Here is a 13,358-nt window from a genome sequence, read left to right on the forward strand (position 1 = left end):
ATCGATTAACCACGCCCATCCCTAATATACACACACAGCAGACTCTGCCATCTGGTGAACAGCATTTGAAACATTTTTCCTCAGAGTGTGTACTGTACCATAGCAGAAACAAAGGATTTAGCTGGAGCCAGCATTTCCAAGGTTTAGGTGGAGCTAACCCCTTTCCAGATTTCGCCAGCACTTCCCTGTGATAAGGAAGCGTATGGTAGCGCTCACCGTAGGACTGGACCACGCCGCTGATTAGCCTGGTATTGATGGTCTCCCCATTACGCTCCTTTTCAATCAGCTTCAACACTGCATTTGTCACCTGGGGCACAGGCGGGCAAAAGATCACGCAACTTTCATTGTTTTGACTCAATGTAAAAAGTGAATTTATACAAACATCCTGAACACCCCAAAAAAAAAAAAAAAAAAAACACCCTGCTTTCCCTAACATGAGCAATGATAATTTTGCAACAGAAAAGTGTTGAGGAAAAATGCGTTCCCGTTTCAGTTTCCGCAGTCGTGATTGGATACTCACTTGTTTATTCAAAGGTCTAAATAAGCATTCCCTCCATGTAACCAAGGCCAGCTGAAAAGGAAGAGGAAAGGGAAGAGAGTGATACTTCAGTTTTCACAAGATCTAGAGAACTCAACAGACTGATCGAGTTTGCCTCTCTTACCGAGTAGATTTCGTAGATTCCTTTCCGGCCCTCGTCGCACTCACGCCGAACCCAGTGTCGATTGAGGTAGGCACAGATACCATTTAACACTTTACTGGAGAATCTGTAGTCCTCCCACTGTTGCGTGTAGAACTTTAACACACTCTCGTCCATCAAGTCTTCCCCATCCTGAGGAGACAGTATTAAACACAAGGGTACCGTTTTAACAGGACGGCTCACTGGCAGTAAGAGAAACTGCATAGCTGAAGTACAATCGGTCACAACAAGGTGGACGGTGGGGTACCTGAGAATAAGCCCAAGCAAACATCGAAAACACCCAGTTTGAACTAATCAAACAAACATGATCTTCAATGAAGACCTTGTTCAGTTTCATCAGGTGTTTTTAGTCGAACACCCTTCTCAGGTAAGACCGGATCCCCATGCCGTCAGGCCAGCTCAAGTTGTCAGGGTGGCTAACAGCACAGGGAGCCCAACAAAGAAACAGATTCTGCCCGTCCTCCACAGCTACTGCATATCAAATTCCTCACCAAACATCACAGAGGATTCTCAAAGTCCAACACGGAGGGCTCAGCTACGCCCGTCTTCAGACCAACAACAACGGGCGAAAGCGCATTGCTCAGCTGATTGGGCAACACAGCTCTGAGCAGAATGAGTCCGTGTGTCCCTTGAGAAGAGACTGATACCAGATAGCACATGCAAGGACGAGGGCTCAATGACAGCGGCCATCGAGCAGCACAATGAACAGAAGACCATTCGCCTGGGGCGCCACAGGGAAAGATGCGCTTAGCCCTCCGGGGACGATCACGGGAAACCCTCAGCCGAGAGAACAGGGACTTCCCTCATGTTGGGAAACAACATGTTTCATACCCACTCACTGAATAATACTCGCCCGGCAATGGGTTAATTCTCTTTGAACTTTTATGGAGGGCATATAGTTCAGCAATGGCAAAGCTTAACCACTTAAGTGACAGACTATGAAGAGAAAGGTGAACATTATAAATCTCAACCACAGGAATGGAAGGGAACACATAATGGAGCACTTCCTCTAAACAATCAGATAAGCTTTAGCTTGATGCAGGACTGTTTTTGCAATTGCCTGTATGCCAGAGAATGTTCTTGCATCACACAAAATTGTTTTCCTGTGAAATCTAGTCACAAATTGTGGATAATGAGTGTTTAAGGTTTCTACTTGGAGTCAAACATTACATGGCAAAGCTATACCGGCAAAGTACCGTGCAAACTACAATTTTTCAAAACATACCACAGGAGCAGATAGGATAATGGCTCTGTGTAGGTCCTCGTTACACAAACCGCACACAAACAAACAATTGTGCATCTTTAGTGTATTACATATTCTAGAGGCACACAGCATCCACACCGATTACAAGGTAGGCCCAGCACTGTCCAAAAGCAGCTTGTGAAACACTAGAGTGAAAGATGAGAAAGGGCATTACCTTGAGGAGGTTAGTCAGGTAGTTCTTCAGAAATTCCTTCAGTCGTTTGTAGAGCTCCAGTCCCACAAACTGGGCCCCTCCTGGAGTGGGCGCTTTCTTGGAAGGCTTGGAGGGGGCCGCCCCAGCACCTCGGGCCTGGTTGGACTGATGCACGCTTGTGCAGTAGTTATAAACATGTCTGCGGGATGGGTTAGGGAAGCAATGTGGCACTTTACAGGCAGACGGCAAAAGGCCAAATTACCCACACACCACTAAACGCCATTACAGTGACAACGGAGCAAGGATTGCTCCTTAAACATTAATATAACATGAGAGAACAGTTAAAACATACACAGAAACATGGAAAAAAAGAACACCTTTATTAAGGTGCAATGTGCGTAAGGGAAGCTGAAGCCAGTAGGTAATCACCACCCCCAGTCATTGTTCTGGCAGTGGAATTACTGCAGAAATGAGACTCGTTTACTCAAAACTCACAATAATGAGGGTGCTTCAGGTTTCAGCATGCATGCCTTTGCCAAGAGAATGTTGGAAAAATCAGCACGAAAACCACAAACATCCAGGAGAAGCCAGGAAATAATATTCAGTCTGCTTGCTGCTCATTTAAACAAGCCTGGGACACATTATAAAAATCAATCTTTTCTTCTGCACAAGTTTAACTGCAAACATGTAGCCGAGTCCTAATCTCTGAAGGAATGTGAATTATGATGCAGCCTGAACTTTTCTGAAAGATGGAGATAGGCTTGCGTGACTTCAGGACCTAATTTCAAAGTTGGAGGACGCCACAACGTCCTATAAAACATGGCCCAACACGCATCACCATTAAATTAAAAACAGCTTGACCGTTTGGGTGCATGCCAGCATGAAAGAAAAAAAAAAAAAGAAAACATTTTTTAAAAAATAAATAGCCAACCAGGTCCGAAGCGTGCGTGTGATTTTTCCAGGACGCCTGGTATCGCGGCGAGCAGACTGGAGTGGGGGAAAAAGGCCTACCGTGTCTGCGGCACTCGACCGGGCCCTTTAGATGGGTGCTGCAGTGTCTGAAGAGGGCACTTGGCGCTCAGCCTGCCTTTCATAGAGTCTCTTACAGCCTGGCGCGGCCGGGCAGCGAAATGGCCCGGTCTCTAACGCCTAATGAAGAGTCCTGCAGCCACAGGGAGCGAGCTGGCGGTGTGTCAGGGCCGGCACATCCAGTGTGTCCCCCAGCGAGCCACGCCTCCACACACACACTCACACACTCCTGTGGTTAAAGTTAAGCGTTCAGACAGACACGATAACGTTCACTTTAAGATAATGATGCATATGGCACCCAGCAGAGGACTGCTGGGTACTAGAGAATACATTCACGGCTAATCGCCAAATTCCTCAAACAAGGTACAGACTGTACCCCGAGACAGAATGGCAGCAAATGTTTTTCCATCTTGCTGCATAATACCGTACCCACCCCTGTGCTCAACAATATATCAAATAAGTGTACAAATATGCTCTGAAACCAATGTTGTACCATTCGTTTCAAGGCACTGCAATGCACATGCATGAACTACAGATGAAAAAATAATTATTTTGCAGTTCTTTGGTAAAATGGTTTTCGTTGTTTACCATTTTGCGACTTGGGGGATGGTTCACCACCTAGGCGGTTTCGCTTTACACCCGAGAGTCACACCTCTTCCTGGACTTTGAACTTGCTACGGTCCTCTTCTCCCAGCGTGGTAATCACATTACACTGGCACATTAGGCTGAATATTAGACTGTCCCAAAAGGCACTGCTGTAAGCTCAATGGGGAAACCATAAAAATAAATAGGACTCTGGAAGGCTAACATTCTGCGAATCTCCCAGAATCCCAGGGCCTGATTGGAAACAGCTGTGAGCGTAAGAACAGTTGGCACTGCTGCGAACACAAAGCTGCAGAGATATTACAGGGCTAGCTGAGTGCAAGGAACCCACGCTACCCCAGGCCGACTCTGACGGGCTCTCCTCCACCCCCGTCTCCGGACTGAAAGGGCCAGTGTGTGTGAGCGCTTCCTCCGGCACAACGGCCAGTCTTGTAATTAAGGGCAGGGCTGGAATTACACCCCCACGCGGATGAAACGCAACCTCCTCCACCCAGAGAAACGGCCGGGGACAAAGGGGACGCTTAAGCCCACCGCAGTGTCCAGAAGTTTCCGTGTGCCGTGCAGTTTTGATGGCCTTTGATGAATGTTCAGAGACCGTGATCGCTCGCTGTAATGAGAACAGCAAGGTCAGGCTCGGCCTTTGATGGAGAATAATGACAGACATTAAGGAAACCACCAGGTCATCCGCATCAAAACTGCCAAGGGCAGGCTCGAACACTATATCAATATGTTAAGAACGCAAGTCAGCCAGCATAAAAATGCGAGCATTTGCTGAGAAGATCAACAGAATTGCATGGCAGAGTCACAGTGCCACAAATAAACGCAGTTGACCAAATGCCATGGTTTTACTGTTACTGTAATCACAAAGGAATCAGACAATCAAAATGTTTTACAATTCCTCTTACAGAATCACACGTTCTTCATTGTTTCATAGATAGAGCGGAATCAACTCTAGATTCTTCTGAGATATAACAGAAACTATTTTCAGTTTGTGATTGCCACCTTGAACATAGAATGCATTCACCACTCAAATGCTGATGGCACTACATACAAAGTGGGTCAACTGGACCCTCCAAGCACCTATTATCCTTAGTTTAACTGTCACACATACACGGTTAGACTAATTTACCATTTCTTTGGGGAAAGATAAGATATGTTGTTATTTGATGGACAATCTATAGCTACAAAACATAGCCTATTGCTGGATGTAAAGGAGAGAATCCCTTTCCTTCTGCCTTCCCCTAAGAGGGCATGTCAAGGCAGAATAAAAGTGAATCTATTCCAGTCCAGGAATGAAAGAGCACAGTGTGTCCAGTACAATCTTACAGGGCTTCACAAACAGCTGCAGGGCATTACAAACATCAATAAAATTAGACTATGTACTCTCGAATATTCAACTGAGCTCAGTGCAGTGATTGCAGCGTTTCTGTAATGACATCAGCTCTGCGTTTTCTCTGTAATAGGGCTTAGGCCCTGAATGCTGTTCTTCCAGAGAGAATTTGCCGGATAAAGTCAAGCACACCTGTTCATAATGAGGAGCATTTTGGGTAAGGATGACTTCGGATTGTTTATAATATTTCAAAATCATGCTGGCACATGGTATATTGATAACTGGTATAAGAATTAAGAAGGCAAATCCACAAACCTTTACAGGCTTTTTTTTCTGCGTCAAATCTCTCCATCATTATTTTCAGCCGATCCAAAGTATTCACAGAATTCTCACTCAAATGAGGTTGTCGAAACCTCAATCTCTGCAGTACATCATACTAATTTCTACATGCATTTACTTAGACACAACCATGCACCCTACAAGCCATTCTAAATAAAAGTTTTGCCTGGTATACAGAGAACCTCTTAAAAACCAAATGAGTGCCTCCCACATCCAGAATCACCATCCAGAATGCACTGCGGCAGTGTCACGACACACAAATATTGTGACAGGTGATCTCATCCTTAGTGGAAACAGTGGATTCATAAGGGAAAAGAGCCGTTTCCACTGCATGCTTTTCCCCATATACTGGTGCAGCATGACCTCTTTGGGGAGAACTCTGTGTTACAATCACACCCGACAGCAGGGTAGAACAACACCTCTACTGGCTGATGCTCGCGCTGTGGGATGCGTCTTCAGCAGGGTGGGAAATATCTGGGGTAGAAAACAACAGTGCAGCAGGGTACCTGAACGAAAGGAGGCCATATGCATCCGCCTAAAAGCCAAAAATACACAGTTCTGCTATTCCTGCAGTCATACTGCAGGACAAGGAATGTGAACAGGAACAGAAACAGAAACAAGACAGTACAAAAGGGCAGAGTGCACTCAGACCGACCACGGTTGATTAAGCCATACAGAAAATTTGGCCTGCAAGATCCCTGACCAACCCAACCGTGCCGTATTAACTAAATCAACGCTGTAATGTTTGGATTTGCATGTGGTGAGTACAGGGAGCTCCAGATACCGTACCGCCTGTAAATCTGCAGTCTCCCCCAGAAGGATCCGCTCTCGTCTGACTCCTGCTGACACGTCAGTCCACCGTGAACTCTCCCTGCCAGTTAACCTCTCCTGTCAAATCCATTCAGCTCTCCAGATATGAGGAGCTGAATGTGGATGCAGAGAATTCACTTTCACCGGCCCCCGTTTCTCTGAATGAATGCGTCTTACAGGGAGACAGTGGCAGAAACCAGAGTTAATATTTATTCAGCAGTCCAGTTGTGTCCCAAATCATAAACAAATACTGTTCCTGGGGAGATTTTATATTCATTTTGAGTATATACCACAAAATAAATCTGTTTGAGTTTGACAGGCAAAGAGCTCAAGATGTTTTAACATTTTTGGATTCAGCTGAGGATGTCAACATTTAAGTAGCAAATCAAACAGCAGAGTAAACACCTTTGTCTTGCAAAGGAATGCAGTGCCAATGCCAGTGGTGTAGACGTTTACCAAAAAATGCAAACTGATAACGGATTATTTTTTTCTGAAGCTGAAATGGTAAACTCAGTTTACGGAGTGGTGTAAAAATTTGCCCACCTCTGGTTTAAATGTCTGTTACAATGAATCTGTACATTGATTAAAAGCAAACCAGTCGACTATGGTATCTGTATAAAATGCCATTTTTATAGTTATACCGTTTCCGTCGGCTTCCCTGCCTAAATTAGACCAGATTTATCATGTCGCCACCATGACACGGTGTTATGTTACTGTACATCACGCAAATACTGCACATTAACATGACCACAGAATTGAGTGCACAACCCTGTCTAACAAAGTCCATAGCAGCTTGAGGCACAGCAGAGTGGGCAGTAGTCATCAAAAATAATTTGAGCCGATGCATTTTTAAAAATGACACGCGATCGACCAGCATGTCGCCTACATGGCTACAGACTGCTGGACATCTGTGAGCACGATGTCAATGTAAATGTAAATCCTTAATTTGGCAATTAGGCTATTATCTGACTTACATGGTTCACATAGAAATTAAACTATTTTAAGACAGCTAAAGACACCATTTTTTTGCCTCATAAATAAGATAAGACCCCTAGCGGTCATAAGCAGTATCGGTTATACAGGAAATGGGATGGGAACCGCCTACAAAAACAGATTTGTCACATCCCTAGTGCCAAATGCGTGTCCACCAATATATATGGGAGGACCATGTAGAACACACCACTGAGCATTCCTGCACAAGGCTTCAAAGAAAGGCTACTGAATTATTATGACGTACAAGACTTGATAATACTTGGAGGCAGATGTCCTTAGCTCAGCAACACAGACTGCACTCAGCCTCCAATCTAGCCAGTAGGTCAGGTTCTATGGTACATGGTGCTTAAGGGCCTATTTTTAGCTGTGACTAGAGGAAGCAGCCCTAGAAGTGGCTACATCCCTCACTGCCTGACTGGCTCCTGCTATAGAATTTCACAATCAGTGGGTGAAAAGCGGAGCCAAGTAGTCGCACGTGGTCAAACGGAGCATTTTCCAGGCTTGTTTTTCTCACGTTAAGGGCCAGATATAAAAGAATGAGAGGATTTGGGAGCACGGCTGAGCAGAAAGGGCGAAAGCCGCGCTCCACTTTGCGTCCCTAGGATTAGGGAGCAACGGGCCCAGCCAGACTGCGCTCTGTAGGATACGTGTAGAGTTCCATGTATCGTGACTTGGCCATGCTCTGTCTGGTGTAGACCTGCTGTATTCCTGCTCGAAGATCATCCCAGATTTGATCCAGTCCAATCTGTTTCAGGCCGTGTGGGTTCTGGCTCCTGTTGGACGACATTGTCTCTTCTCCTACCTTCCCGAGCTTCTTGGTTAAATATTCCTTCTCGGTTTTTATGTTTGTTCGAAGTTTAAACAGTTACTCGCTACTCCTCCATGAGGCACTATGCTTAAGAAACCACGACCCAAAAAAAAAAAAAAAGAAAAGAAAAAAAAAAAAAAAAGGGAAAAAAAAAAAAAGAACCAAGGTCCCGGCGGTAAGATCTGGTCTGGCTGGGGCGTCAGACACGGCCCTTCAAATGGCACCTAGGAGACCACCTCACCAACATACCTAAAGAGAGAGAGAAAAGGAGAGCGGAGTTAGTCAAATTTGTTCAAATTCCTCTTAGTAACCTCTTTCTGCATTTACACAAAGCACATATGCAGAGAATCCTTTGGATCGAAAAGCTTAATGTAGGGTTCTGCACTTAATACCATTTATGTTTCATTGTATTAAGCTCAAACACTGTAAGCAGAGAGATGTATTTAGCCTATATCTAGGCCCGATCCATTTATCCACCCATCTACAGTGAGATCCATAAGTATTTGGACAGTGAAACCATTTTAAAACATATGGAGCAAACCGCGTCAGACAGTCTGTACTTTACATCTGTATGGAGTGAGCCATGTTGAAATTACAGCCCTTTAAAATCATGTCACTACCCAAATACTATCTAACTCTAACTCTAACCTTAGAGTTTCAATACAGCATTTCCATGGCTAGCACCACAAATTGCAGCTCATTAAACAGAATTAAAAACAGATTACTTTTAATCACAAGTGTTGTGCCAGGCTCATCTTTTTAATCAACACTTCATGTTAGAAAGTTGTGGTGGGCGTTCTGTGGTTCTAAGGAGAACTCGCCGCTATGAAATATTGGACAGCACTGTGAAGGATGCAGACAAATAAAATTCAAAGCTGCTAGGTTTTTATACAGCCAAACAAATGGCTAAAGACTGAGGAAGCTCAAAGTTTATTTCCAATAAAACATATATTTTCAACTAGCCTATTCACATCCAAAGGTTATCACCATTCAATTAATTCAGATCACTGTGACTCTCACATGACTGCATTTACTACTTATTATACATGCACAATTCCTTGTACGACCGGCCAATGGTTGTTAGTTGGGTGAGATAACTGAAGTCCCATTGCGTTACACTGAGTACATCTTTAACCACAAAGGCAAATGTTAGACCACAACGATAAAGCAGCGATAAAGCAAGACTTTTTAGCTAATAGCTACGATGCCACAGCAGACAGAAACCAGCCAAGGTACCTTTAGAAGTGAAGAAGGCCATTACACCCACAACTGGGCCAAGGAAAAATCGTCTCTACTCCCTCGGGAAGCATTTAGGGGTGCCGTAAGGGCCACATTCAGTTTCTGGAATTCAAGCAAGCTTCAGCTCAATTACTTAATTAGCCTAATCATTTATTTAATTATTTATTTATCTTAGCTACATGTTTTGATAAGCTTATGAATAACAGCAGAAGACATTGTACTACGGTTTAACCTATGGTAAGAAACTGATGAAACTGGCTTGATATGGAAAGGAATTGGTAGGAACAAAAACCACCCAACCCATCTTTATGGGAATGTTCCATTTCCTTTGAGATGCCAAGGGCCAGCCCTTATAACTCTGAGGCAAAGCAGGCCATTCTGGGGACACCAGCCCGGAGGAGGCTACAGGCGGATGGTACACAGTGACGGCCATCGATTGCAACAGCGCAGGGTGTATATTTAGGTTGCCGTTTCTGTTTTGTTAGTCCTGGATATCGCAACTGGGACAGAGACGTGACCTTAAATGTTTACATGTTGCGGCGTTGCGTGCATGCCGGAGAGCAGAGGCAGCCCTGGGACAGCGGAGGACAGAGTGGGCCGGGGGTACGCGGCATGTACCAGCGAGTGGCCAGCTGGGTTGGGTTTAGCTTGCGCTAAATATAGCAGCGTGTGCACTGCTGCCCTGCAGGCGCTCACCGTGAGGCCGGCGAAGCCACTTCCAGCACAGGAACCAGAGGAGAGATTCGGCAGCTAAATAATGTATCGGTTTACACAGAAAAAGGTCGCCAAGGGGAGGGAAGACTGACAAATGCACTTGAGGCAGATCTGAGGAGAAGCCACAGGAACCCTCGGAGCTAATGTATGAATTCCCAAACCCCTCCGTTCTGTATCCACCATAAAGGCTGACCTGTGACAATGCCACGACACAAACCAAATTGGGCCACATTGTTGGAACCTCTGGCTGTACATACGATTCACTTCAGTGTTCATTCAGTGAAAAATACAAGAACATATTTACAATGATTTGCATGTGGTTGTCCCTTTAAGTCACTCTGGGTCTATTGCCTAAGGTGTGGCCTGGTAAGACAAAAGCAGTGTGGATCTAGATGAAAGAAAACACTCGGGTGCCTACTTCCATTACACAACACCTTCCACCCAATTTGACTAGTGCGCAGAGACTTCCACATTCTTTGCCAAAAATATGCTTTCTTCGATGTGCTGCTACATGACACGCCTTCAGTCTAAGAGACGGTGTGTGTGTGTGTGTATGTGTATGAGAGAGAGAGAGAGAGAGAGAGAGAGAGAGAGAGAGAGAGAGAGAGAGAGAGAGAGAGAGAGAGAGAGAGAGAGAGAGAGAGAGAGAGAGAGAGAGAGAGAGAGAGAGAGAGAGAGAGAGAGAGAGAGAGAGAGAGAGAGAGAGAGGAGGGATGGGATGGGAGTTGAGAGTTCATTCAGCATGTCTCAGCAGTGCCATCCTAAATCCACCCCACCCACTCAGGGCAAACAGAGTGGCACACTGGCCCTGGCACTAAATCCTTCTGCCCTGGAGATCGATTAGAGTCCACCACTGACCCCTACATTCAACAAGAGGGTGGCAGCACTTTCAGCCCAATTCACTGACAAATAGACAGCATTAGTTAACTCCTTACTTTCAGCCCAATTAAAAAGCTACATTTTCTCACACCCGCTGTGGCAATATTACTATAATGGTAATGTGATTGGGTGACATCTTGTATAACAGGTTGCATTTGGATCGCTGAATATTTTCTGTCTGTACGAGGGAATGCTATACATTTATTGTGTTATTAATGTGGGCTTATTGTAGCACAAGCAGTCAACCTATTTTTATCAGAATGCAAGTGAATTTGGGTAAAACGCAGATTTTGTAATGCCACGTGTTTAAAAAAGAAATATCCCATTAGCCAGCACAACCACAGAAATACGGCATTACGTCATCCCTTTTCAGCCCAATTCACTGACAAAAATATGGCATTACGTCATCCCTTTTCAGCCCAATTCACTGACAAAAATATGGCATTACGTCATCCCTTTTCAGCCCAATTCACTGACAAATATACGGCATTATATCAACCCTTTTCAGCCCAATTTACTGACAAATATACAGCATTACGTCATCACTCCCAGCTACACCGCATTTCAGCTGGACATTACCAGCACTACGGGAGAACTAGCTATGGAATAAGAAAACCACGATGACACATTGCACGGCGTTGCCTTAACATACTCAAAACACAGGCCTGCAGACGGAAGTCGTGCAGCGATGGAAGGTGTGAGGTTAATCTTTGCCCAGGGCTGTGCTGCAAGATGCCAGCTTGCACATTTCAGTCTCAAAACTTGGAAGAGCAGTAGGTCAGTTTATGGAGTGAGGATTTTATGGTGTGAATGGCCTTGTAACTAAAATCCCAAATGAGGGCTTGCCATAAAGCACAAGGATATTACAAAGTATGTCTTGGAATTTATGAAATCACTTGTGTTACAGGGTAGTACACCATTTTTAGATTAACTGAGCTATACTGTAAATGATCCAAAATAACTAAAGAGGACACAACGCATTAAATTATTTGCTATGGGCATTTATCCAAGAACGCAGAAATTCTTCAAATTAGGAAGAATCAGCTTCATCTACATCACAATGCGAAACCCTGTGAAAAACAACATTTTCTAAATGTGATTTGCCTCTCACAAGCACACATTTGCAACTGCATGACTGAAAGACTGCAATCAGTCATAAGTGACTAATTAGCCCTTGTGGAGAGAGTGGAGTGCATCAAAAAAAATCACAAACCATGAAAACAAGAAGCTGCCAATTCATTAATGTCGTACAATGGTTCAAAGTCTGGTACGGGACTGTTTATGGTTGTCAGATAGTCCAGATGGATCCTATAATGGCACTTGGAATAAAATCAGATGCGTTTTACAACATGGTGTGAATGATGAACGCTGTAATTTTTCTTTGATTACATTTTTTTCTTGGCATGCTGCTAAACTTAGACAAAAAAGTATGTGAGGAAAATATGTATAGTCCTGTTGTGTAGTAGCCTAATGACTCTATACAGGACATTACAAAAGGGACATATTATGGCATACCCAATCACTGGTGTCAGACTAATTAGTCCACAGTAAAAGCATGGATCATTGCCAGTCTAGAACAAACAGGCATATACATAAGAGTTTATCGGCACACTGAGGAGTAGGTTACACCAGTAGCACCAGTGCCGAGATATCACTCATAAATGGCAGTGCTGCTTACGGTGCACAAGCATGGTGCAGTGTACAGGCAGCAACTTTTCAAAATATTTCCTCAGAGGTTTAACATGACCATTCTCGCCATTTACTTAGAGGTGAATGGGTAGACACCAGCCAAGGGTCAATTTCAGCATTTGTACACCTTGAAATATTTGATTCTGAAGAGGTGGTAAGTATGGCAGTTTTTGCTTTAGCGTCTTCATGCTAAGCTTTACATCAGATTAGCCTTGATTTTGCAGGCAAAAGCTCATTAGACTGACAGGGATGCACAGAATATTAACCACAATTCCTAACACATCACACATCATTCATAATTGCCATATAATAATGCTAACTATCATGGCGTATTCTGAATCTTTACCGCTTTCTACCGCTTCCTCCTTTCTTGTATAAACATAGCATTCCAAGCAGAATGGACTAGACTAATTCTCGCCATGGGCTGATGATGGCTGGAAAAAAAGAAAGGGACGTTCTCCTTTGGTAGGGACGTTCTCCATTGGTCTCTCTCTCTCAGCGGTCAGCTGGGAGAGGCAGTGTCCTGGCATACTTCTGACTGAAAGGAGTAGTGGGCTGCCTGTATGCGGTTTGTGGATCATGCATGCTGGGAGCACTGGGTCACCTATGGATAAGGTCCGCAAAAAGGTGCTTTGCATCGCTTTCTCATGCAAACCGTCTTTTTGCATTTGGTTTCAGGGGGGGAAAAGAAACACAATCTGATCCACATTATATAGATGTGAATAAGGCCAGTGGATGTTTGGGCCATTCCCTCATTTCTTGACATTACTTAGTTCTCCAATGAGCAGGCTTGACAGCAGGGGGACTATTTAGAGATGCGCCTTTGTTTG

The 13,358-nt window shown here is 44.3% G+C and overlaps 1 protein-coding gene across 1 annotated transcript in view; it reads right to left on the bottom strand.

Moving 5' to 3' along the window:
• LOC133127060 (cullin-1) overlaps positions 1-13,358 on the bottom strand; it is a 31,480-nt gene that overhangs the window by 12,052 nt on the left and 6,070 nt on the right. The window contains exons 2-6 of the mRNA XM_061239678.1: positions 7,847-8,256; positions 2,117-2,294; positions 663-830; positions 521-571; positions 217-307 (exon numbers count right to left, since the gene is read on the bottom strand). Coding sequence (XP_061095662.1) covers positions 217-307; positions 521-571; positions 663-830; positions 2,117-2,294; positions 7,847-7,986 — 628 coding nt within the window. The 5' untranslated portion in view covers positions 7,987-8,256. The remainder of the gene's footprint in view (positions 1-216; positions 308-520; positions 572-662; positions 831-2,116; positions 2,295-7,846; positions 8,257-13,358) is intronic.

This window comes from Conger conger, chromosome 4, assembly GCF_963514075.1.
Source record: "Conger conger chromosome 4, fConCon1.1, whole genome shotgun sequence".
In the NCBI taxonomy this organism is placed as follows: domain Eukaryota; kingdom Metazoa; phylum Chordata; class Actinopteri; order Anguilliformes; family Congridae; genus Conger; species Conger conger.